Source organism: Oncorhynchus mykiss, chromosome 19 (assembly GCF_057628025.1).
Source record: "Oncorhynchus mykiss isolate SJ-2025 chromosome 19, ASM5762802v1, whole genome shotgun sequence".
Classification (NCBI taxonomy): Eukaryota; Metazoa; Chordata; class Actinopteri; order Salmoniformes; family Salmonidae; genus Oncorhynchus; species Oncorhynchus mykiss.
In genome coordinates this window covers 54899783-54927545 of record NC_143040.1, presented here as the reverse complement: position 1 = coordinate 54927545, position 27763 = coordinate 54899783, and the positions used below count along the sequence as shown (strand labels likewise).

The window sequence follows — 27763 nt, the reverse complement described above, 5'->3', positions numbered from 1 at the left end:
GGGAGAGGTTGAAAATGTCAGTGAAGACACTTGCCAGTTGGTCAGCGGATGTTCAGAGTACACGTTCTGGTAATACATCTGGCTCTGCGGCCTTGTGAATGTGGACCTGTTTAAAGGTCTTACAGCATGATCACACAGTCGTCCGGAACAGCTGATGCTCTCATGCAGGTCACCAAAATGTCCCTTATGGCTATACATGACTGGCCCTACCAGTAGTAGTTCATGGCTACAAACTGTAGTTTTTCTTGATGTGACTAAATGAAGCTGTACTGACAGCCACAACCGTACAAACCACCAGTATCATAACACAGGATATGGGATGATTGAATGGAATAAATGTCAATAAACAAATATAAAAGCCATATAATTTACACATTATGCCATCTCCTCACAGAAGCCATGTTTTTACAGAATGGCTCAGTGCCCATGTTTATAAAGTGAGAGGAGGTTGTCCATTTTTGCACTTTAAGTTAACATTGCATAGGCTGCGTTTAGACAGGGTATCCAAGATTCTTAGGACGTCCCTACACCATTTAAATGGACATTTAGAATTGTTAAGGTTAGGGTTTAGGCTAGGGACGTCCAAAGGAGCTAAGATTGCACTAAATGTTTACACAGGCTGCCCAGTTCTGATCTTTTTTTATCACTAATTGGTCTTCAGCTCTGAAAAATATCTAATATCTTGGTCAAAAGACCAATTATTGGAAATAGATCAGAATTGGGTTGTCTTTGTAAACGCAGCCATACAGCACATATAGTAACTTGCATGAGGAGCAAACAAAAGTACACCAAAGGTACTAAATAAAGTTTCCTAGATTAGAAACAAAATAATAGAACAAACAATGACGTCAATAACATGCCATACATATTCCGTAAACATGTTTTCAACCTAAGATAAATGTGATATGCTGAAATGATACAGGTACAGTCTACTGTAGGTTTATAAACACCCCTCCCCCTCAATGTTACAAATACTGTATTGCCAAATATCTGTATAGACTGAGATAATGCATTTATACATTTTGGGGTTCTGGAGTTTCATCATGATGTTGCTACAATTCACAGATCTGTAAACTCCACAACTATTGTATAGTCTATATTTGGGTGGATTTTTGGATGTAAAGGATGGTTTTCGGAACGTTAATGCTATGGTAAAGTTCCAATGGAGCTGTTTCCATCTAAATATTAAATCATTTCTGGGTAACAATTAAGTACCTTACGGTGATTGTATTCAATTAAAATGAAACAAAAATAGCTTATTAGCAAAGAGACATTTATATTCAAACATTTCTAACACTAAAATGGTATTAAAATTTTCACAATTTCACAGCATTATTACATCATTGCAGGACTGGCGATAGACCTTGCAATTGTGTGCAGATTCTATTTGAGGAATTGCTGTAAAATTGTATTTTTCCTGGTCTGACAGAGTTAATTAGATACAATTCCAGTTCTTTTACCTTGGTAGGTCAAGATCTGGATATGTACGTACAGCACTTTTTGGGCATACGATATTTGACGTTTTGTTTTACATCTACTGGCACTGTCTCTTGTGATGACACATGACACGGGTGAAAATGGCATGCCCTCCCTCTATGCTTCTCCCATTGTCATGTGATTCTCTCCCCAGAAAACTGAGGGCACTGAAAAGGACTGTCTCATTCAAATACACAATGTTGTTTTATTGTCCCTTGGGTTAGGGAAGAGAGTGAAATCCAGACTACTTGGTGGCAGCGTTAAAGTCTTTCGTGTTCTCCTTAGCAGGCTTCTGCTGGGGCAGTTTCTGAGCCACACCATATGGCACATGAGCTGCCACGGTCCCCAGCTGCGAAGCTCCCTCCACATGGAACATCTGATCGTCAAAGAATATGTGAGGCCGGATCTTCTCCAGCATTGGCCCCTTAGGGGCCCCAGCAAGGAAGAGGGCCTCGTCTGTCTCCAGGCCCCAGGATCGCAGTGTCTTCAGGGCCCGGGTGCCTGAGCTGGCTGCGCTGCGTGCCGTCACCAGGTAGGTACGGATGGGGCAGTCCAGACGCTGATCCTTGGCATAGAACTTCTTTTGCAGCTTCCCCAGAGACTCCAGGAACCCTTTCAGTGGTCCCTGAGAGGAAGAGAGAAGAAGAGAGAGGGAGTTGCTGCACGATGGGCCCAAACACTGAACATGTGTCACTTAAAATCGACAGAGACACCAAACCTCTTCTGCCCGCACTAGATTCCTTAATCCATATGAAGTACAGAGGGATATTGCTTTGTCAATTTACAAACTATTGTGTTATAGAATGATACGTGAACATACATGATCAAGAAGCGTGTTTTCGTGTGTCTTCTCATGCTCAAAGAACTTGTCCAGTCCGTGGGCCTTAAAGATGCGCTCTGACTCGTCAGAGAAGAGCACTGCGTCCCCATCGAAGGCCACCCGCAGCTGAGTCTCTGACACTTCTGTTCTCTTCTCTGGTGGATTAAACATGGTGGCTGCTGCGATCCCTGAGAGAGAGAGATAGAGAGGCAGAGATAAAGGGAGAGAGAGTGAGAGAGACAGACAGTGGGAGATTACTCAGTATCACTTGATCAAGGTAAGCTTATTTTGCTGTATTAAACAACTAGATAACTGTCTTACGTGTCCATCGATAAGACTGACAGTACATTCTTTGAGAAAAAGGTTATTCGGCTGTCCCCATAGGAGAACCCTATTTGGTTCCAGATATAACCCTTTTGGGTTTCATGTAGAACTCTCTGAGGAAAGGGTTCTACATGGAACCCAAAATGGTTCTATCTGGAACCAAAAAGGTTTCTTCAAAAGGTTCTCCTATGGGAACAGCTAAAGAACCCTTTTAGGTTCTAGATAGCACCTTTTTTCTAAGAGTGTAACTAATAAGACTATGCTCTCTGTCCACTTACCCTCCTCCAGGGCCTCTCGGACCTTCATGGGGTCAGCAGACAGGTACAGGTTAGTGTGGTAAGCCTTCAGGTACCCAATGGGACTGTTCCCACCGGTCATACAGAAACGCTCAATGAAGAGCTCTGCAGAGGAAATAGAGAAGGGCATAGAGTCAGTGTTATGGTTTCTGGCTGTAATTCAGAAATTCGTCAGGCTGTGGCCAGATGGATTATACTCCCAGAAAAAGGGAGTGTGGTGATTGTATTGTTCGATCATAAAAGCTTCAGTGTTGCACTGAATCAATGAGCTGCAGCCTAATACCAACAGTGCCAGCAGAGTCTGAGGAGAGCCAATGGAGCTGTGTTTGAGCAGCTGTATATCTGATTACACTCTGGGGATGAGATACCAGTTGCCAAAGGCTAGGGAGATACAAAGAGAGAAAAATCCCTAGAGAGGAGTAGGGAGAGAAAAAAGTGGATTGAGGTTTGAGATGGAAGGAAAGAGCCTGAGATAGGGGCTCAGGCAGAGCAGATGTTTCCACTTGGCCAGGGTATTTTAGTGAGGGTAGGGGGTGAGAGGACTGACCCCACCATTACCCACACCCCTCCACACCCAGGGCCCAGAACCTCAGGTGAATACACCTCAGGGTGTATTCATTACGGAAACAAACAGAGAAAAACGAGAGGTTATTTTCGACAAATTCAGGTAGATCCCTCCCCATTGTTCCGCTTGCTTCCATTTAAGAAACATTTTGCAACAGAATTGGAGTAATGAATACGCCACGCGCCAGTGGACAGCAAGTGAAAAATGTGTTTTAGTTTCTCCCTTCTTAAACTCCGCTGTGGTATTGTGCTCCATCTGGTCCATATCTAGTATAATTTATGAAGACCATGAATGGGGCTTTTATTTTCTTAATAGAAAATTACCATCTAGTTTTTCACATGCAAGTACCAATTTTTGGTAGTGAGTCCATCAGTCCATCATGACAAAAAACAACAACAACAGATTAGGATAATTAGACTTTTGGGTTATGCTCAGGTAAAACAATCTGGCTAAACTATATTTTCATATTTCCAAGTCCTACTCTTGAAGATCAGGGAGTATTAAATTAATTGGAAAGACTGGAAATCTGACAGACTCCTTTTTTTAATATAAAGATATAGCCTAATCATATTATTATCTGTAGTGGAAAGCAATGGTTTAGAAGAAGCCTACATAACCAACCCATAAAGTAAAGCGCAGCATCCATTTATGGCCAACTATATCAACTCTAACATAGATTTCTCCTGCAATACATGTCGTTCAATTGGTAATATTCATTATTGTCTTATTCTAATGCCTTTTAAAACTTCTTAGTGATCCCTTTGCGCGGCAATTTGACAACACCCAGTGAAATAGCAGCGCGCCAAATTCAAAAACAGAAATACTCATAATAATAATTAATGAATCATACAAGTGTTATACATTGGTTTAAATATGAACTTCTTGTTAATCCAGCCAGTGTCAGATTTCAAAAAGGCTTTACGGCGAAAGCAAACCATGCTATTATCTGAGGACAGCACCCCATCAAACAAACACATGAAAATCACATTTCAACCCACCAGGCGCGACACAAAAGTCAGAAATAACGATATAATTCGTGCCTTACCTTTGAAGATCTTCTTCTGTTGGCACTCCAATATGTCCATTAAATATCACAAATGGTCCTTTTGTTTGATAAATTCTGTCGTTATATCTCCAAAATGTCAATTTATTTGGCGCGATAGATCCAGATAAACACCGGTTCCAACTCGCGCAACATGACTACAAAGTAAACTTGATCCAAACATTTCAAACAACTTTCCTAATCCAACTTTAGATATTTTTAAACGTAAATAATCAATCAAATTTAAGACGGGATGAACTGTGTTCAATACCGGACGAAAACAAAGTGGAGCGAGCTTTCAGGTCGCACGCCCCCAACCACAACAGTACACTAGACTCGACCCTCGTTCTGAACAGCCCTACTTCTTCATTTCTCAAAGGAAAAACATCAACCAATTTCTAAAGACTGTTGACATCTAGTGGAAGCGATAGGAACTGCAAGCAAGTGCCTTAGAAATCTAGATCCACATTGAAAACTCATTGAAAAGAGAGTGACCTCAAAAAAAAAATCCTGGATGGTTTGTCCTCAGGGTTTTGCCTGCCAAATAAGTTCTGTTATACTCACAGACATAATTTTAACAGTTTTAGAAACTTTCGAGTGTTTCTACCAATTATATGCATATCCTAGCTTCTGGGCCTGAGTAGCAGGCAGTTTAGTTTGGGCACACTTTTCATCCAGGCGTGAAAATAGTACCCCCTAGCCTTAAGAAGTTTTAAGCATGTTGATGTTTATTGGGATGAGTCTTATCCTTGAGGCAGAACTGTGCAATTTCTGATAGATGGGTCAGCTGCAAAGTCAAAATTTGCTATATTGTAAAAATGTATGAAAACATAAATGAGTTTTTTAGTCTTAATTCAAGGATAGAGTTAGGCATTAGGGTTAGCAGTGTGGTTAAGGTTAGGTTTAAAATCAGATTTTATGACCGTGTAGATGTGCCAGATACTAATCTGCGCCTCCTAAAGGGAAAGTCATCTAAAAGTCACTGAAAGTAATCAGATTTGGTTAATCCAAATCCATATACGTTCTGGTAATCCAAAAGTTACGTTACAGGTAGCTAGTAACTGTAACAGATTACATTTAGAAAGTAACCTTGAAGTGTCACCAGCCACATCAACATGATGATGCATTTGGACAAAAGGACCCAAACAGTTAAAGTTATTAAGTTTTCATTAAGCAGACGTGTGTTCTGAGGGACACTAGCTCTTACAGTCTGTGTGGAAATGGGAATGATCAGCTGTGTGGAGCACCCAGAGCACCATCATCTGTTCAAGAGTAACATGTGTTACAATGTTTGAAATGTTTGTATTTTATAGTTGTGTTTTTGGTGCAATGCATACTTTTCCTGCTCTTTTAACAGATTAAGCATGGCTCTGATAACGTTGGATTGGCCAAATGTTTTGGAATCTAACTGAATTATGTGATGTCACAAATACGTCCAGAAATACCCCAGAGACTCTGAATGTGCTTGTTTCTAATTCAAGATCATCGATAAGCAAAGTGGATGCATTTGAACTGCTACTTCAATCAGTAAATGCAGACATGGGATGTGTCACTGAAACATGGGTCCACGAAAATATCCCAGATGACTCTCTTTTTCATAGAAGAAATGACAGGTCCAGAGAGGAGATTACAGGAGGGGGCGTAGCTATGTATGTGAATCACAGTATGCAGGAAAAGATAAGAACTGATCTAGAGAAAGAGGAGTTTGAGTGTGTGTGGCTTCAGCTTCGTCCTAGACGACTCCCCAGCCCAGAACAGAAAGGAGGCCTTGGCACGATGTATGGCCAGTTCTTACTGGTCTGCCAAATACGAGGTGGTGATCATCAATGCACAGGGGTAGACGTTCAACTCCTGCATTCAAACTGCACTTGATGTATGCATGCCAATAAGAAAACAACAACACTGGACAAGCCCTGGATGACCAAAAAAATAAAGGCTGCCATCAGTAAAACAGATTTTCAACAGATGGAGGGGGAAAATATTGAAATGCAGAAAATACAGAAACACTGCAACTGCTTATCAAGGAAGCAAAGAAAAACTACTACAAAACTGAAATCCAGGACCTAAAGAAGAGAAATCCTAAGGAATGGTGGGACTTCATTAACAAAGGACTGGGATGAAAGAAAACATCAGGAGTTAGAATACAGGTTGAGGGAACTGAAGATGACGACGTGGCTGATGTTTTAAATGGCTTCTTTGCTGAGGCATGGACAAGCACCACACGTCTTGACATCTTCCCCCTGCGCATACCTACAAGGCAGGTTGAGCTGTGCAGCATTGGCTAGATAAAGCAAGCTCTGACCAGATCAGCCCACGTACAGCGGGTGGGCCTGATGGCATTCCAGCCTGGCTACTAAAAGAGCATGCAGAAGATCTAGCCCCTGTCATCACACACATAGTTAACACCACCTACGGGCAGGGGGCTGTTCCTGCTGCCTGGGAAACTGACAATGTGTGTCCCCACACCTAAATTGTCAAACCCATGTCCAAAGAGTGACTGGAGGCGGATCTCTCTAACTTCATGCCATGGAAAAATCCAGAAGAGCGTCATCATAAAAAAGTGCACAAATCAGTATGCCTATCTCCTAAAGTCCAGCACTACTGCCACCCTTGAGAAAGCCACACACTCCTGGCTGGCAGCTACATATTCCAGAAAACCAACAATAGTGAGGGTGTTAATAGCTGATATGTCCAAAGCCTTTGATTGAGTAGATCACGCAAAGCTCCTGCAACATCTGTCTGACATCGAACTGTATCCAAGGTTACTAGCCTGGTTCCACAGCTACACCACCGGAATAAGGCAGAGGGTGATGGCAAATGGCACATTTAGCCCTTAGTCAGAGGTCACCTCTGGTGTACCACAAGGGGGCATGGTTTCACCATATCTGTTTCTCCTTCAGATGTCCATCAAAAAAGTTGTCTTCAGTGACACTCTGGACACTGGATATGCAGACGATGTAGGGCTGTCCTGAGCCATACCATTAACCAGCATCCAAGAGGACACTTCTATGGGCTTGAAAGCAAAGCAGCTGGAAGAGTGGATCCCATCCAACAACATGCTCCTGAATGGGAAAAAGTCTGTGGAAATGTGGATATGTTTTTCTAGAGATCATCCACAACCTGCACCACTAATCATAGTAGGACAGAAAATACAAGTGGTAACAACAACCAAGTATCTTGGTTTTCATCTAGACTCTAACCTCAGTGACGCACATGTTTAGCAGTCAGTGAGGAAAGCCTCAAAACCCCTGCACTTTGACTGTTCTTGCCAGAAATGGCCTACCCACTGAAGATTTGGTCACAGTATACCCTATACTGGTTAGGCCTTGTCTGGGATACGGTGGAGTGCTGTTAGTTGGATGCAGTAAAAAGCAGCAGGCCCAACTAGACAGGGTACAGAGGAGGGCCTTGAGGATCATCTCCAGAGGTGGAGCAGTCCAACCACAGCTCCCTTCACTGCAGAGCAGCGAGAGCAGGCTGCAGTGCACCTAGTGAAAGACAGTGCACACCATGCATTGAACAACCTGCTCCCTCCAAAAATAGGTAACTGCACAAACAGGCTCCTGAGAAACACAAACAGGCTCCTGAGAAACACAAACAGGCTCCTGAGAAACACAAACAGGCTCCTGAGAAACACAAACAGGCTCCTGAGAAACACAAACAGGCTCCTGAGAAACACAAACAGGCTCCTGAGAAACAGCCACAAACTGTCCTGTATAACAGCCTGCACAAACCGCCTGTGAAACGCCACTCTACCCACTGCTATCAGACTGTATAATAACTCTAGTTCTTAAATGTTTTCCCCAAAAATGATTTTCTTTTTACAATCACATTTTAACATTTCAATTTCCATCATGAAAAATGTCCGGTGATGTTTCAAGTGTTCTGTATTCTATTTATGTCACGTATTGTGTATTTTAAATTAGTGTTTTGCCATTATTAGTAGGGAAGCATGATGTAGTCGGTAAGCATATCGGAATCGGCCGATATTAGCTAAAAATACCAACATCGGCATGTCTAGTTTAACGCCGATGTGCAAAACAGATGTCAAAGCTGCCGTGCATACCTATATAACGTAGGTAGATGTCGTGCATACCTACAGTGCCTTGCGAAAGTATTCGGCCCCCTTGAACTTTGCGACCTTTTGCCACATTTCAGGCTTCAAACATAAAGATATAAAACTGTATTTTTTTGTGAAGAATCAACAACAAGTGGGACACAATCATGAAGTGGAACGACATTTATTGGATATTTCAAACTTTTTTAACAAATCAAAAACTGAAAAACTGGGCGTGCAAAATTATTCAGCCCCCTTAAGTTAATACTTTGTAGCGCCACCTTTTGCTGCGATTACAACTGTAAGTCGCTTGGGGTATGTCTCTATCAGTTTTGCACATCGAGAGACTGAATTTTTTTCTCCCATTCCTCCTTGCAAAACAGCTCGAGCTCAGTGAGGTTGGATGGAGAGCATTTGTGAACAGCAGTTTTCAGTTCTTTCCACAGATTCTCGATTGGATTCAGGTCTGGACTTTGACTTGGCCATTCTAACACCTGGATATGTTTATTTTTGAACCATTCCATTGTAGATTTTGCTTTATGTTTTGGATCATTGTCTTGTTGGAAGACAAATCTCCGTCCCAGTCTCAGATCTTTTGCAGACTCCATCAGGTTTTCTTCCAGAATGGTCCTATATTTGGCTCCATCCATCTTCCCATCAATTTTAACCATCTTCCCTGTCCCTGCTGAAGAAAAGCAGGCCCAAACCATGATGCTGCCACCACCATGTTTGACAGTGGGGATGGTGTGTTCAGCTGTGTTGCTTTTACGCCAAACATAACGTTTTGCATTGTTGCCAAAAAGTTCAATTTTGGTTTCATCTGACCAGAGCACCTTCTTCCACATGTTTGGTGTGTCTCCCAGGTGGCTTGTGGCAAACTTTAAACAACACTTTTTATGGATATCTTTAAGAAATGGCTTTCTTCTTGCCACTCTTCCATAAAGGCCAGATTTGTGCAATATACGACTGATTGTTGTCCTATGGACAGAGTCTCCCACCTCAGCTGTAGATCTCTGCAGTTCATCCAGAGTGATCATGGGCCTCTTGAGTTTGCTGCACTGAAAGTAAAGGGGCTGAATCATTTTGCACGCCCAATTTTTCAGTTTTTGATTTGTTAAAAAAGTTTGAAATATCCAATAAATGTCGTTCCACTTCATGATTGTGTCCCACTTGTTGTTGATTCTTCACAAAAAAATACAGTTTTATATCTTTATGTTTGAAGCCTGAAATGTGGCAAAAGGTCGCAAAGTTCAAGGGGGCCGAATACTTTCGCAAGGCACTGTAACATAGGTAGATGACCTGCATACCTATATAATGTAGGTAGATGACGTGCATACCTATATAACGTAGGTAGATGACATAATGACGCCACAAAAAATACAGAGCTACACAGAACAAAAGCTGAGAATACTAAGCACACACTTCCAACAACTAAACAAGTTCAAGTTTAGCAATAATTTGAAAGAGTAAGAAAATTTCAGCGAGACAACTCAAAGGTGAAATCCATTAACGCCAAGATAATGTAATTTATTGCCCTTGACAATCAACTGTTCTCTGTCGAGGATTATGTTGGCTTTCGCCAACTGGTCGAGCACCTCGAGCTCCGGTACACACTACCAAGTAGGCACTATTTTTCAGATGTTGCCCAAAACAGTATTGTTGAAACACATATCCATAAGCTACTTGCTATGGGCGTCACTGCTATTAGCTTTATGACTGACATTTGGACCAACGACGTCAGCCCCATGAGCATGCTGAGTCTGACAGCACAGTGGGACGATGAGGATTTCGTACTGAAGAAAACCGTACTGCAAGAAAGTGCTGGTTCTCATAACGCTGCTGCCATTTCAATGGCATTTGAGAACATGTTTGAAACTTGGAAACATGAACACACTCCTAGCTCCATTCGAACAACTGACTCGAGAAATAAGATCATCAACTGCGTCTGCAGCAGACGTGATACCCTCTGTCATGGCATTGAAACGCCTGCTCAACAAAACTGCCCACAGACCGTGGGGTTAAAACTTACAAAAGTACTCTACTAGAGGCTGTGAACAAACGATTCGTTGGCATTCACTCTGAGCCTTTACTGTGTCACCACCATGCTCGATGCTAGGTACAAGGACCGCTACTTCGATGCAGACAAGAAACAGGGTTTCCGTGAAATGTTACAGATACAGCTGGACAAGATGGAAACGGACACAGTGACAGTGCGGACTGAGGAGGAGAGGCCACGGACAGACAGAGCTGAAACTTCACTGCTTGACATGTATGATGAAATCCTGGTTGAGACTGGACAAATTAACAACGAAACAGCACAGCAAGTTAAATAAATAGGTTTTGATTATGTTTTACTGGTAATGGGGACATACGCAAATGCCAACAAAATAACTTTTTGGTCAGCGTGTGTGTGGGTGTGTGTGTGTGTGTGTGTGTGTTTGATTAAACTCTTTAACTGTACTAGAATGCTTAAAAAATAATGTTTTATATCAGTTATCGGTATCGTTTTTTGGCCAAAAATGTCATACCGGTGCATCCCTAATTATTAGTCATGAAAATTCTGCACTTCTTCAGTTTTATCTGTGAGCAAGAATAAATCAACTGAAACTTCATCATCAGTGCACCAGAACAGCCCTCATCTCCTGGTACCCTTAAGCCCAACCTACCATCAGGGCATAACAATGAATTTGAATGAAAGATGTACTCATTCACAGCACAATGGCCAGGTTGTGTACATGTGTGCACGTATTTATGGGTGTGTGTGTCTCTGTGTGTGATTAGGCACTCACGATGGTGGTTGATGGTGTTTATGAGTCGGAGACCGGCGTGTGCGTGGCTGTTGGTCATGAGCACAACGTCAAAGAGCTCCTCACTCTCAGGGTACAGATCCCTCAGCCGAGTATTCACTGCCTCCAGAGCCTGAGGTCATGTCAAACAGAAGCTCTCAACATACATCATTCACATTGACGAACATGGTCGGCAATGTCAAAGCTCTGGGTGTATTTCTGTCTGTCTGTGTGTCTTTATTTCCCTGACCTTAACGAAAGGAAAAGCAGGGCCGGGGGCGAAGGGCTCCATCTCATGCTCTATCTGGTACTTGAGGTAGTCCTCCATGCCTTTCTGTTCGTAGATTTGCTGCTCCTTATCCATGTTGAAGAGGACACGCGATGACACCGCAATGGTGATGGCATTCTGAGGCTTTGGCTGTTGGATGAGGGGACACAATGCTTAATACCTGAACACACAATACAACACACACATTAGCACACAGAAATACATAAATACAAGTAGGAAGGGCGATTCAACGCCAGGAAAGCGCACAAATATTTTTGGTATCTCAGATTGTTCTGGCAATTCTCACATATAAACTTAATTGGGAGGAAGTATGTTTTGTATGCTTTTTTGTTTATATGTCATACCCTTGTTAGAACCAAAGTATTGAGTTTATTCTTGTTAGAACCAAGCACTGAGTTTTTGTTATAATTAATTGGCATTATATTTAAAAGGGGATTGAATTGCTCCCGAATTGTAATGTGGTTAATTAATGCATTTCTTTTGAAGAAATATTTATTTAATGTATAAGTGAATAGGTTGGTTTACTTTTAAGTTTGACCAATAAGGTTGGTTGTTAAGCTGTGGCCAATGGGAAAGTTGACCTGGTTAATGGTAGGCCTGGGAAGAAAAGAGAGGCAGAGAGACATTGAGAAAAGGATGGACATTACATTATGACCGTTGGTGAAGAAAAATGAAACAGAAGATGATAAAAATAGAACAAAACCCATGCCGAGTTTTGATGGGAAATACCGATTTTATTTTATAAGAGAGTTGTTATAATTTTGTTAAGAAAGACTTAGTAAAGACTGAAGCTACCGTCTCATCGTGGAGGTATTTGACAGCCTTGAGCTTAGCCTAGCATCGTGTGAAACTGAGAGAGAATTGCTTGGGAAAGATTAACGAGTTCATGTTCCCATGGGATATCGGTTACTGCTAAAGAGTACTGTCTGCATTGATAGCTGTGCTTGCTGTGGATCTTGTGAGGGAATCTACCAGGAACTGCCATACTACACTGAGGGAATATCTACGAGTAGTGAGTAACCACAACGGTGGGGTGCTTCGGGACTTTGTGTGTCGTCATTTTTTTTTTAACTCCAACGCGCGCCAACGGGGTTAAGCAAGCTTGAAATAATTTGAACATGGGTTGTGCATGACTCATTGAGGTTTATTAATACAGAAAATACCCGAGCTCTGAAGCAAGCTTCCAGAAAGATGGAACGGAAATGGCGCCACACCAAACTGGAAGTCTTCCGACTAGCTTGGAAAGCTTGCTCGATCATCATCACTATTTTTCCAACTTAATTGAGGAAAATAAGAACAATCCAAAATGTATTTTTGATACTGTCGCAAAGCTAACTAGAAAGCAGCATTCCCCAAGAGAGGATGGCTTTCACTTCAGCAGTAATAAATTCATGAACTTCTTTGAGGAAAAGATCATGATCATTAGAAAGCAAATGACAGACTCCTCTTTAAATCTGTGTATTCCTCCAAAGCTCAGTTGGCCGGGACCTAGGATCAAGGGAGACACTCAAGTGTTTTAGTACTATATCTCTTGACACAATGATGAAAACAATCATGACCTCTAAACCTTCAAGCAGTGTACTGGACCCTACACCAACTAAACTACTGAAAGAGCTGCTTTCTGTGCTTGGCCCTCCTATGTTGAACATAATAAACGTTTCTCTATCCACCGGATGCGTACCAAACTCACTAAAAGTGGCAGTAATAAAGCCTCTCTTGAAAAAGCCAAACCTTGACCCAGAAAATATAAAGAACTATCGGCCTATATCGAATCTCCCATTCCTCTCAAAACTTTTAGAAAAAGCTGTTGCGCAGCAACTCACTGCCTTCCTGAAGACAAACAATGTATACGAAATGCTTCAGTCTGGTTTTAGACCCCATCATAGCACTGAGACTGCATTTGTGAAGGTGGTAAATGACCTTTTAATGGCGTCAGACCGAGGCTCTTTATCTGTCCCCGTGCTCCTAGACCTTAGTGCTGCTTTTGATACCATTGATCACCAAATTCTTTTGGAGAGATTGGAAACCCGAATTGGTGTACATGGTCAAGTTCTGGCCTGGTTTAGATCTGATCTGTCGGAAAGATGTCAGTTTGTCTCTGTGGATGGCTTGTCCTCTGACAAATCAATTGTAAATTTCTGTGTTCCTCAAGGTTCTGTTTTAGGACCACTATTGTTTTCACCATATATTTTACCTCTTGGTGATGTCATTCGGAAACATAATGTTAACTTTCACTGCTATGCGGCTGACACACAGCTGTACATTTCAATGAAACATGGTGAAGCTCCCAAATTGCCCTCGCTGGAAGCCTGTGTTTCAGACATAAGGAAGTGGATGGCTGCAAGTTTCCTACTTTTAAACTCAGACATGAGATGCTTGTTCTAGGTCCCAAGAAACAAAGAGATCTTCTGTTGAATCTGACAATTAATCTTGATGGTTGCACAGTCGTCTCAAATAAAATTGTGAAGGACCTCGGCGTTACTCTGGACCCTGATCTCTGTTTTGACGAACATATCAAGACTGTTTCAATGACAGCTTGTTTTCCATCTACGTAACATTACAAAAATCAGAAACTTTCTGTCCAAAAATGATGCAGAAAAATTAATCCATGCTTTTGTCACTTCTAGGTTAGACTACTGCAATGCTCTACTTTCCGGCTACACGGATAAAGCACTAAATAAACTTCAGTTAGTGCTAAACACGGCTGCTAGAATCTTGACTAGAACCCCAAAAAATTATCATACACTGCTCAAAAAAATAAAGGGAACACTTAACAACACACTGTAACTCCAAGTCAATCACACTTCTGTGAAATCAAACTGTCCACTTAGGAAGCAACACTGATTGACAATACATTTCACATGCTGTTGTGCAAATGGAATAGACAACAGTTGGAAATTATAGGCAATTAGCAAGACACCCCCAATAAAGGAGTGGTTCTGCAGGTGATAACCACAGAGAACTTCTCAGTTCCTATGCTTCCTGGCTGATGTTTTGGTCACTTTTGAATGCTGACGGTGCTTTCACTCTAGTGGTAGCATGAGACGGAGTCTACAACCCACACAAGTGGCTCAGGTAGTGCAGCTCATCTAGGATGGCACATCAATGCGAACTGTGGCAAGAAGGTTTGCTGTGTCTGTCAGCGTAGTGTCCAGAGCATGGAGGCACTACCAGGAGACAGGACAGTACATCAGGAGACGTGGAGGAGGGCAACAATCCAGCAGCAGGACCGCTACCTCCGCCTTTGTGCAAGGAGGAGCAGGAGGAGCACTGCCAGAGCTCTGCAAAATGACCTCCAGCAGGCCACAAATGTGCATGTGTCTGCTCATTTGAAAGAAACAGACTCCATGAGGGTGGTATGAGGGCCCGAAGTCCACAGGTGGGGGCTTACAGCCGAACACCGTGCAGGACGTTTGGCATTTGCCAGAGAACACCAAGATTGGCAAATTCGTCACTGGCGCCCTGTGCTCTTCACAGATGAAAGCAGGTTCACACTGAGCACATGTGACAGACGTGACAGTCTGGAGACGCCGTGGAGAACGTTCTGCTGCCTGCAACATCCTCCAGCATGACCGGTTTGGCGTTGGGTCAGTCATGGTGTGGAGTGGCATTTCTTTGGGGGGCCGCACAGCCCTCCATGTGCTCGCCAGAGGTAGCCTGACTGCCATTAGCTACCGAGATGAGATCCTCAGACCCCTTGCTGGTGTGGTTGGCCCTGGGTTCCTCCTAATGCAAGACAATGCTAGACCTCATGTGGCTGGAGTGTGTCAGCAGTTCCTGCAAGAGGAAGGCATTGATGCTATGGACTGGCCCGCCCGTTCCCCAGACCTGAATCCAATTGAGCACATCTGGGACATCATGTCTCGCTCCATCCACAAACGCCACGTTGCACCACAGACTGTCCAGGAGTTGGCGGATGCTTTAGTCCAGGTCTGGGAGGAGATCCCTCAGGAGACCATCCGCCACCTCATCAGGAGCATGCCCAGGCGTTGTAGGGAGGTCATACAGGCACGTGGAGGCCACACACACTACTGAGCCTAATTTTGACTTGTTTTAAGGACATTACATCAAAGTTGGATTTGGGTTTTCCACTTTAATTTTGAGTGTGACTCCAAATCCAGACCTCCATGGGTTGATAAATTTGATTTCCATTGATAATTATGTAAAAAAAAAAAAAATTATAAGAATATTTCATTCATTCAGATCTAGGATGTGTTAATTAGTGTTCCCTTTATTTTTTTGAGAAGTGTATTACTCCAGTGCTAGCCTCTCTACAGTGGCTTCCTGTTAAGGCAAGGGCTGATTTAAAGGATTTACTGCTAACCTACAAAGCATTACATGGGCTTACTCCTACTTATCTTTCCGATTTGGTCCTGCCATACATACCGACACAAGAGGCAGGCCTCCTAACTGTCCCTAGAATTTCTAAGCAAACAGTTGGAGGCAGGCCTTTCTTCTATAGAGCTCAATTTCTATGGAATGGTCTGCCTACCAATGTGAGAGACTCAGACTCGGTCTCAACCTCAGACTCGGTCTCAAGTCTTTATTGAAGACTCATCTCTTCAGTAGGTCAAATGATTGAGTGTAGTCTGGTCCAGGAGTGTGAAGGTGAACGGAAAGGCACTGGAGCAACGAACCGCCCTTGCTGTTGCTGCCTGGACGGTTCCCCTCTCTCCACTGGGATTCTCTGCCTCTAACCCTATTACAGGATCTGAGTCACTGGCTTACTGGTGCTCTTCCATGCCGTCCCTAGGAGGGGTGCGTCACTTGAGTGGGTTGAGTCACTGATGTGATCTTCCTCTCTGGGTTGGCACCCTCCCTTGGGTTGTGCCGTGGCGGAGATCTTTGTGGGCTATACTCAGCCTTGTCTCAGGATGGTAAGTTGGTGGTTGAAGATATCCCTCTAGTGGTGTGGGGGCTGTGCTTTGGCAAAGTGGGTGGGGTTATATCCTGCCTGTTTGGCCCTGTCCAGATGTGTCGTCGGATGGGGCCACAGTGTCTCCCGACCCCTCCTGTCTCAGCCTCCAGTATTTATGCTGCAGTAGTTTATGTGTCGGGGGGCTAGGGTCAGTCTGTTATCTCTGGAGTATTTCTCCTGTCTTATCCGGTGTCCTGTGTGAATGTAAGTATGCTCTCTCTAATTCTCTCTCTCTTTGTTTCTTAAGGAAGACATCCTCTTCTGCAAACCAGGACAACATGAGAGGATATTTTTTAGAACTGGACAGCTTTGTGACATGTGTTGGTTGGTATCTGTGTTGGTATCTGTACTGATGGCTCAAAAGCCATGACAGGGAGACATCGTGGAGTGGTAACACGCGTGCAAGCAGTTGCTCCCGACGCCACTTGGGTACGCTGCAACGTCCACTGAGAGGCTCTTGCCTGCCAAGGGAATGCCTGACAGCTTGAAAGACGTTTTGGTCACTAGAGTGAAAATGGTTAACTTTGTTATAAAGCATGGCCCCTGAACTCTCGTGTATTTTCTGCATTATGCAATGATATGGGCAGCTACCATGTAACGCTTTTACAAGGGGCAAGGTATTGGCACATTTTTAAAATTACTGACATTAATTTTCACTTGTCTGACCGATTGAATGATGACAAGTTTCTCACACGACTGACCTATCTGGGTGATGTTTTTTTCTCACCTGAATCTAGGATTACAGGGACTCTCCGCAACTATATTCAATGTGCAGGACAAAATTGAGGCTATGCTTAAGAAGTTGGAACTCTTTTCTGTCTGCATTAACAAGAACAACACACAGGTCTTTCCATCATTATGATTTTTTGTGTGCAAATTAACTCAAGCTTACGGACAATGTCATTATGTGATACAGCGAAGCACCTGAGTGAGCTGGATGCGCAATTTATCAGGTACTTTCCCGAAATGGACAACACAAACAACTGGATTGGTTATCCCTTTCATGCCCTGCCTCCAGTCCACTTACCAATATCTGAACAAGAGAGCCTCATTGAAATTGCAACAAGCAGTTCTGTGAAAATTGAATTTAGTCAGAAGCCAATGCTAGATCTCTGGATAGGGCTGCGCTCAGTTTCTTGCCTTGGCAAATCGCGCTGTTAAGACACTGATGCCCTTGGCAACCACATACCTACAGTGTATGTGAGAGTGGATTCTCGGCCCTCACTAGCATGAAAACTAAATACAGGCACAGACTGTGTTTGTAAAATTATTAAAGACAGACTCTCTCCAATACAACCCAACATTGCAGAATTATGTGCATCCATCCTTTCAAGCACACCCTTCTCATTAACCTGTGGTGAGTTATTCACATTTTTTTATGAACAAATAAAGTTTTATATGTAAGATGGCTAAATAAAGAGCAAAATGATTGATTATTATTATTATATTATTATTTGTGCCCTGGTCCTATAAGAGCTCTTTGTCACTTCCCACAAGCCGGGTTGTGACAGCAACTTTACAAAAAGTTTGGGAACCCCTCTTTTAAATAATATACTCTACAAGTACATCACATTTCCAGAGTGGGTGCTCTGCTACTTTGGAAGTTATGATACATTTTAGGAGCACCACCAACATAGTGAATGGGAAAATGGATTCAAAGGGAAGTGCTGGTGATTTGATGAATGTAATTGGTTAATGACTTATAATGTCAATTTCTATGAATAAAATGGTTCACATCTTCAAAAGTAAGTAGCAGAGCACCCACTCTGGAAAAGTATATGGTTCCAAAAAATGTCCAAATCAAAAAGGATACTTTCAGGAATATTCTATATTTAGAGCACACTATAAGGAGTATAGTGACCAAATGTTGTCTGTATCATGTACGGTTCACGGAACATAGGTTCTTACCGGATGCATATATAGGTCTAAAAGGGGCCTAAAATGGCCACGTTCATCATGATTTTCTCAGAAATGGTTTGTGATTCAAATGTAAAAAGCATATCAAACATCCTTCCTCCCAATTAAGTTTCTATGCCAGAACAATCGGAGATACCAAAAATAGTTTTGGGCCTTCCTGGTGTGGAATCGCCCAGAAGCTCTGTGGATCAGTCCACTACTGTCGGAGACAGTGACTCTTTAGTAGTGATGATGGAGTTGGAGCGTAAATAGGTTAAGTGGCCCCCAGCCAGGAACAGGGTACTGTGGCGCCAGAGTGAGACAGAAGGTGTACTGGTGTCCATAGTTCTACTTGTTTTATAGCTACAGTGTCAAAGTGAAATACTGTACACCAGCTGATTAAAAGGCATCTCCTATGAGCAATATGGAACCTGTGAGGATAAACTAAGGGACATCCTTGGAATTAGGGGGAGGAAAAGTACTTGGCAGTCTAATCACATTTGTTCGCTTTGTCAATTGGCTTGCTCAGTTTCAATTGGATCATATTTTACAGCAAAGGAGATGCTCTACCTCAGTGATTGAACCAACTATTTTTACGAAGATAGAACCTATTGTATTTGCATATCATGTAAGCGTATCTTAACCACTGGCTAAGGCTAGGGTGGTGGGCTGGAGAGAGCAATTTTATTTTAAACATAACTGCAGAAATCTAGCCTGGGTTCCAGTCTGTTATGGAATTGATATTCAAAACAGTTGGGCCTTTCTGTGAATCTCAACAATTCAATATGCATCTGAATATTGTGCAAGGTCACTGATCAGCTGCTGAATATAAAATTGAATAATTCCATGACAAAATCTGGAACCTCAATTTAGAATTACATTTTTAACAACAACATGAAATATTGAGATGTTAGCTAGACAAGCACTTGTATTTTGATGTTTAAATCAAAGCGTATACGTGTTGTGGTTGAAATTGCAGTTTGTATTAAGTGACTTGACCAGGCAACTTTTGACAGATTGATTTGGCTTGACAATGGAGTAGGCAAAAGTCCAAACAGATCTGGGACCAGGCTAGCAGAAAACTGCCTTGAAGAGCACATTAACAAACTCATTACATGAGTAGGTTCCACTTTAAAATGCTGGTCGGTTGCGCCCCATGGGTTTCAGACTAGTCAAAGTGAGAGAGCTGTGTGATAAGAGCTGAGGTGACTGTTTGACATGACTACCTTCCCACAGCCAGATTGATAACACATTGTTAACACTTGTTAACCCCTTGAGTACCTGTATAGGGTTCAAACCAGAGTATAATACCACATTTAAAGCTGCAATATGTAACTTTTTGTGCGACCAGACCAAATGCACATAGAAATGTGTGTTAGATATGTCATTCTCACTGAAAGCAAGAATAAGAAGCCGTGGATATGTTCTAGGCAAGCTACTTCTATGCTTCCCAGTTCTTAAGTTTTTTTTTGTGTCTTTTACTTTCGGATTTTTACACCAGCTTCAAACAGCAGAATTATTTTTGGTTATGGAAAAGACATTTCCCAGCGGTTTAGATGATATAATGATTATCTACACTATACTTGTTTATTTTGTCAGATACTGTACATGTAAACTGAAAATGGAAGAACTATTAGATTTTTTGCAACCAGGAAATGGCAGAGCGATTTTTGCATAGTGCATCTTTAAATGGTTCTTGACTTTCTCTCTCCATTTAGTTGCTTTGAATCAGTTGTATGGATGTTTTGGAATGACATCAGTTTAACATTAATGTGCTTTGTTTTATATATTAACTCAGCAAAAAAAGAAATGTCCCTTTTTCGGGACCCTATCTTTCAAAGATAATTAGTAAAAATCCAAATTATTTCACAGATCTTCATTGTAAAGGGTTTAAACACTGTTTCCCATGCTGTTCAATGAACCGTAAACAATTAAGGAACATGCACCTGTGGAATGGTCATTAAGACACTAACAGCTTACAGACGGTAGGCAATTAAGGTCACAGTTATGAAAACTTAGGACACTGAAGACACCTTTCTACTGACTCTGAAAAACACCAAAAGAAAGAGGCCCAGGTTCCCTGCTCATCTGCGTGAACGTGCCTTAGGCATGCTGCAAGGGGGCATGAGAACTGCAGATGTGGCCAGGGAAATACATTGCAATGTCCGTACTGTGAGACACTTAAGACAGTCCTACAGGGAGACAGGACGGACAACTGATCGTCCTCGCAGTGGCAGACCATGTGTTACAACACCTGCACAGGATCGGTACACCCGAACATCACACCTGTGGGACAGGTACAGGATGGCAACAACAACTGCTCAAGTTACACCAGGAACGCACAATCCCTCCATCAGTGCTCAGATTGTCCGCAATAGGCTGAGAGAGGCTGGACTGAGGGCTTGTAGGCCTGTTGTAAGGCAGGTCCTCACCAGACATCACCGGCAAAATGTTGCCTATGGGCACAAACCCACCGTCGCTGGACCAGACAGGACTGGCAAAAAGTGCTCTTCACTGACGAGTCGCGGTTTTGTCTCACCAGGGGTGATGGTCGGATTCACGTTTATCGCCAAAGGAATGAGCGTTACACCGAGGCCTGCACTCTGGAGCGAGATCGGGTTGGAGGTGGAGGGTTCTTCATTGTCTGGGGCGTTGTGTCATGTATGCTACCTTTTTTTCCAAATTTCAATAGCTCTTTAACCATTACTCCTAAAACTTTCAAAACTGGTTGTAGCTAACCCGATGGCATAGACACACATTGCACACACTTTTTTTGTTGTCGATTTACATTTTGGAATTTCAATAGCTCTTTGGTCATTATGACCTACTGACTTCAAACAAGCTTCAGAATGTACACTCAGTGGGCCTACACATTGCACACCATTTAGTTTGCCAATTTTCCTCTCACTCGATTTTACATTAATTTTTCAAACATTCAAATTTCAATAGCTCCTTGGTCATGTGTCCTACTGACTTCAAACAAGGTTCAGAATGTCCACTGACTATGTATTGCACACACTTTAGTTTGTCCATTTTCATCTCACACGTTTTTACATGAATTTTTCAAACTTTGAATTTGACATACATTTTTCAAAGCATTTTTACATACATTCATAATTGTAATAAATACTGTGAAAAACTCTCTTGGCTGCTGGCTCTGTCACTTTCAGACATGCGCAGAGCAGACTGAAAGGGGAAGGGTAGCTCTTGACTTGAACCACATGGTTCTTCTCTGTAAAGAGAGAGTAATCCAAAAGGCACAGACACACACCTTGACTTTCAATTGGCACCCTTGACCTGTGTATTCTCTCCTGATTGGCTCTGTGGTGCTTAGTCAATGGGAACTCCGTTGCCGGCCCCATCATAACGTTTTTACACAGTCTGGCAGTCTGACTAAAGTGCCGGAAGTATGAGAAGAGACATCCTCTTTTGTATTTATTGGAACAAATATTTCCTAACACTTTGGATTCTATTCTTGAACAGTTAGAAGACACAATGCGTCAATGCAATTTTTTTACTAAATACTGTCCATGACTAAACCCAACCTTGTGGGTCTGTGGGAGTTTGGGCCAATAAAGTGCCAACTCAATTCTACCACTGACTAGTCTCTCATGCCCCTATGAACGGGGACACAGGGCAATAGTGTTTAATCTAAACCAGCCTTTTTATACTGGAGTACACTAACCCCTAATTGGGGCTCTCTGTTTACCAGATAAGAAATCAAGAAGAACAAAAGTAGATTGTTGTAAGGGCCATCCTGTGCTGGCCCCATTGTCAAATCCATTCTGGATTCTGAGTGGTAAAATCATAGCTGAAAAATGCCTTCATCAACTGCATATATCATAAAGTGCTATTGCAAATATAAGTATTATGTTCAACAACTGACATTTTCAGATATTATTTTGACAAACACACTTTAACACACTTTGGTGTTTACAATTCATTCTCTATTGTCATAGACTTAATGGGCCCTGTCATCTTTGTGATATGACTTTCTTTAAGCACGTACTGATGAAACTGTCACTTAATATTTTTTTCTTAAAGTCTACAAACGCTCTACATTTATTCACTCTGTGATAGGGTTGGATCCTATCTGCTACTTTTATTATTCTCCTGTAAATGGTTCAGTGCCTATAATTAAGGCTGTGTGTAGAATGGGGCATGCAGTAAATTACCTCTATTAGATTATAGTGATAAGGAAATCAGCATACAGTATTAGCCTGTGTATTCATTTGCCTATAACTAATCAGAATTCCATGTTCACATAAAAAAGAGAATACTTCAAAATGAGAAGATCCTGCCATGGAAAAGACAACTGGGTGGACATAAAGTGGAAAGGAGGAGAAATAACTCCCATCATGCAGCAGGACACTTTCAGCTGCACAGTCTTTGTAATGCAGGTTTGATAGTTATATTTCAATAATGAATGGTTAGCAGTTATATGACAATCAGGTCAAAAACTCTTTATTTTATTTTTTGGTGTAGATGGCCAAGGAAGTTCCACAGAAGTTCTCCAACATCCCCTCCCAAATTGACATAGAACCATCACAAAAACACATGGAGCAACTGCGAAAAATAAATGGCTGAGGATATCCTACAAATGTCTGGTATGTAATGACTTTTAATTCAAAGTAAATGTAAATTCTTAATTTTTATGTAGTTGTGTGGGACAGCCATATGTTCAGTTCATGCCTATGATTTCAGAGTTCAACAAAGCCAACAACTGCTTCATGTGTGCCACTGATAAAGAACCTGGATGTGGCCCAAAGACTGACTGGGTTAGTAACTTTATTTAACATGTTTATAATCTTTTGACAACAGTGACGGCATGTAAGACAATTTATGATATAACACAATAGATGGCTAATTCGTCATACTGCATTGATATTTTATATTATTTACAACGTGTTATGCTTTGTTTTGTTTTAGATTGAATGTTTTGCATGCCAATGGTGGTTCCATGTGCTGTGCCTAGGAATGAAGACAAAAGAGTGATGAACACAAACTGGAAGTGCTGTCGGTTGTTGAAAATGTATGCTATACCCTATCCACAATATACCCTATCCACACTGAAGAGGCTCTGAAATGTACATAAACCAGGGATAAAGAGAGAAAGTTAACACAAATGTTTTGTACTTATTTGAAGTAAAGTGTCTGTTGACATGTTGGAAAAGATTAAAGGTCTACAATTTCTGTTAATTTGTCATAATTACAGTTTTATTCATTGATTTACTGGCCAGCATTACTGTGGTTACATGTTCAGTATATGTATTGACCAGCAAACCCACTGCAGCCCACCTCACTAGCTCACTCTCCATCCCTGCTTTGGACAATTAATAACATGACTCTAGTACTTTGCCCTTTTCCTTTATGGTTGATATTAAAGATGAAAGGAGATATTATCTGTCTATCTCCTATTGTGTACCACTGCTAAATACTGTGGAAAAATAGAAAACAGCAAAATAAGTACTTAGAACTACCAATTATTATAGATAAATATTAAAGAAAAGGGTAAACACAACACTGGACTGAACCCCCTTATTGTCAAACTAATAATAATGTACAACAATATAGAAGATACATGACTAGAGGTTATGCAATATGGGTGTATATCTACTGCATGCTTCTTAGATGTGTAATTGACATGAGCAAGGAGCTATTGAAATTTAAAACTATGAAAAATGTACATTACACTGCGTGATTTTACAGCACACAAACAAGAGTGTGCAATATAGATGGGTAGTCTGTGGACATTCTGTAGTTTGTTTGAGTCCAGTAGGTCACATGAACAAGGAGCTATTGAAGTTATAAATTCTGAAAAATGAATGTAAAATCAAGTGAAATGAAAATGGACAAACTAAAGGATGTGCAATGTGTAGGCCCACAGAGTGGACATGCTGAACCATGTTTGAGTCCAGTAGGTCACATGAACAAGGAGGTATTGAAATTAAAATGTAAAAAAAAAGTTTGTACTTTGTTTTATGCTCCATAACTAATTCAACTAGGAATACAAAATGCTATAACACTTCCACGTGTATTAGCTTTGGAAAGTGAATTCGTCTCCATATCGTGAAAATAAGACCTGTGCAATGTTGTGCGCAATTTTTTCCAACATCATGACACTAATTTTGAGTCTATGGCTCAAGTGGTTTGAAAGCGCGAATATACAACTTGAAACCGTCCTTACCTCGGTTGACTTTACTCACATAAAAACTGTGGATGGGAACCTGGTTAGGCTACTACAATCACCTAAAGTGTTGGATGACTTTCGAGATAAAAAATCATAAGAATTCACTTACTAAGAAGATCCCTCCCTGCAACTTGCGTGTAGTGGGAGCGGTATCGTTTCGACGCATTGTCCTCTCCGAAATTAGGAAGGTGAGATGTATCTGTGGGGTTGCTGGTCCCTGTCTGCGATATTTCAACAGTTGGACTAAATATTATTCAGATCCTTTTCGACCAGTTTGAGGTTGTCACAATGCGTTTGCCTCAGACCATTCAGGACGGCATTTTGTCAGGCTACACTTCTATGACGTAATGTTATATTCTACTAGCAATTAAAAATATTGGACATGGATAAATATTTGGTCATTTTAGTCGTTGATTTGACCGGTTAGGCTGCTTAAAACAACTCCCCGCATCACCCCCAGGCAGGCGCATTTTAAGTCATGAATGTGTCCGTCTTCGATAATTAAGCGCAATGGGTGACTGTAGGCTGCTAGTGTCATTACAGACATGATAACTAACAGATGGACCCTCTTCCAAGGTAGCTAAAATCCATTATGAAAGCCTTATCTAGTAGCCCTTCTATTTTATAACAAACGTTTTAAAAACGAAGTAACTGGTTTCTTATTTGGTGTAAATGTCAATGATAATTACCACATGACAGGAGATACAGTACATTCAGTTAACGAATTGATAGGTAGGCTAACAGATACATATCAAACATTGAACATGGATGAACCTTTGGCAAACTCCCCCACAATACAGACTGAGATGTGCATGACGCCTCTGAACATGTTACTTTAGGCCTATTGCCATTGCGTTCCAATGTATGCGTTTATCAGTACCCAAATCTGCCATTTTCAAGTCGTATACGGGTACGAGTGTAAATGGCTACAACCCTCAGAGATCACCAAAGCGGAGGCTTGTTCTCCACTTTAAATGTAGCTAATTGTGATTGTTAGGTTCAAGACAGGCAGTTTATTTACCCATGGTTGCCCAGCCCTCACACCACTCTACTCCCCTTGGGTGCTTAGTAGCATTGTCCTTTTCACTGTTTAATGGGCGGGGAAAATGGTGCCACTGGATCATTGGTCTCCTCTGGGTTTTATGATGATTTCTTATTGCCTTTCTTCCGAACCCCTGCAGCTCTCTCATCTGGTAGAATTACAGTACAGCAGCAATTGCTTAGCAACCATGGGACCCCTCATGTTGGAAGCTGATTGGCTGCTGTGTTCCATGCTCCGTATTTAGCCTGATAAACAACGTAACAGAGGCAGACGCCCCAGGAAAATAAGATATAGGTGTCGCTTTTACTTTGAAGATCACACATGGAAAATCATATCCGCCTTGGTTATATGGTTTTACCCCAACAGAAGCAGTTACTGTAAAATCTGTTACTTGTGACTGGAATAGATATTACACAGACATCCTGTAAAAGGCTTAATCAAGACACAAATTGATAAATGGGTTACCAGATGCACTTACATCTTATTCATGTGTTTCTGTTAAATGAGATGTATCACAGATGATTAACATACTCTGGTACATAAATCCTTGAAATGGGTGGCCAAAAACACACATTTCCCCATGGCAAATTACAAATCTAATCTATACAATATGCAAAGTTTGTTACATTTTCTATCCTTGCTGTGTGAGCAGTAGCAGGATAATATGACCTGCTGTGAGCTGTGACCATCACCTCCAGGCTGTCTGGGGAATAGACACAGAGGGCACTTTGTTGATCAACTCAGACATTTACAGGCTGGGGTGGAGTTTACAATCCTGTTGGGAAAGCATTTGTGGCATTGAAAAGGATAGGACCACTATAGAAGAATTAGAGCTTTTGATCTAATTTGTGTTGAACAAATGAGAAACTTGACATAATTCCTTCATTGCAAAAAGTATCTGCTTACCATTTAATAAAAATGTTATGCTCTTTGAATTCTAAATATTATAGTTTTTGGTCTTGTCATTTAATAAATTACTATAAGGACAATGGACATAATACAGATCCTAGCCATTACGTTCAGGAATATTACCATAACATTAAACCAAATGTAATTATGACTAATAGACAGGTTGGGTGTGTAGCAACAAAACCGACATGTGCGCAACTATGGGGCAAAACAGATGGGGCTGGCTTAGATTGTTGACAACATGTAAACAATATTTATCTCCAATGTTTATTGAAACATAAATACATTTGCACAATGAGCACTTGTTGTCTCTCAAATACATCTTTACTGTTGTTGGTTAGCTAGCTAGCTAGTGAATTTGAGCCATATTAGCATAAGGTGACAGTCAAAACACCTCAAAACAGACATGGTATCAAGAACAAGATAAACTGGGCTGAAACGAGCCACTTACTATTCCCCACATGGCAGCGTCTTGTCATTGTTGCTAGCTATCTGGCCATCCAGAATAACAACAACACAAGGTGTTCCGAGCCACATTAGCGATTCTTCAATAAAATCTTTGTTGAGAAATACTGCACCAAACATCTTAGTCAGATGTAAGACTAAGATCTCCTTGGCAAAAAAAAACCATCAAAATGAATTATAGACTTCTTGAGTTATCGTATACTGAACAAAAATGTAAACGCAACAATTTCAAAGATTTTACTGAGTTACAGTTCAGATAAGGAAATCGGTCAATTTAAATAAATTCATTAGGCCCTACTCTATGGATCTCACATGACTGATCAGGGGTGCAGCCATGGGTGGGCCTTGGAGGGTATAGGCCCACCCACCTTGGAGCCAGGCCCAGCCAATTAGAATACGTTTTTCCCCACAAAAAGTTGTTATTACAGACAGAAATACTCAAAATAAATACAGAAATACTCTTGAGTTTTTATTTCAGCTCATGAAACATGAGACCAACACTTTACATGTTGCATAAATATTTTTGTTCAGTGTAGATTCATTATGACAATTTTGAGGAAGTGTATACTGGCTACAGCGTCTCAAAATGGACAAACAGTACTATTGCCCTGTTCTCTCATTTTTTTAAGCGACTGTCTTTTAAGGGAGTATACGAGCACATTCGTTAGGCTAGGCGCCATGGCGCTGC

At 41.5% G+C, this 27763-nt stretch overlaps 1 protein-coding gene across 2 annotated transcripts; it reads right to left on the bottom strand.

Moving 5' to 3' along the window:
* Positions 1–1661: 1661 nt before the first annotated feature.
* LOC110497997 (cytosolic 5'-nucleotidase 1A-like) lies at positions 1662–27415 on the bottom strand. 2 transcript variants are annotated; one of them, XM_090211389.1, is made up of 6 exons: positions 27062–27415; positions 11617–11784; positions 11370–11499; positions 2899–3021; positions 2297–2484; positions 1662–2101 (listed from the first exon to the last, which is right to left on the bottom strand). In XM_090211389.1, exons 1-6 carry the CDS (start codon positions 27071–27073, stop codon positions 1721–1723), a joined length of 1002 nt encoding a protein of 333 aa, XP_090067515.1. In that variant the 5' UTR covers positions 27074–27415; the 3' UTR covers positions 1662–1720. The 2 variants fall into 2 exon arrangements, with proteins under 2 accessions (XP_090067515.1, XP_090067516.1); XM_090211390.1 differs by lacking the exon at positions 27062–27415 and adding an exon at positions 12181–12320.
* Positions 27416–27763: the final 348 nt, after the last annotated feature.

What these genes read in the sequence shown, in the direction of transcription:
- LOC110497997 (XM_090211389.1), bottom strand. An exon ending in AAACACCATCAACCACCATC is followed by an intron (nt 3,022 to 11,369) that starts GTGAGTGCCTAA and finishes TTTCCTCTGCAG; the next exon opens with AGCTCTTCATTGAGCGTTTC. An exon ending in AAAACACGCTTCTTGATCAT is followed by an intron (nt 2,102 to 2,296) that starts GTATGTTCACGT and finishes TCTTCCTCTCAG; the next exon opens with GGACCACTGAAAGGGTTCCT.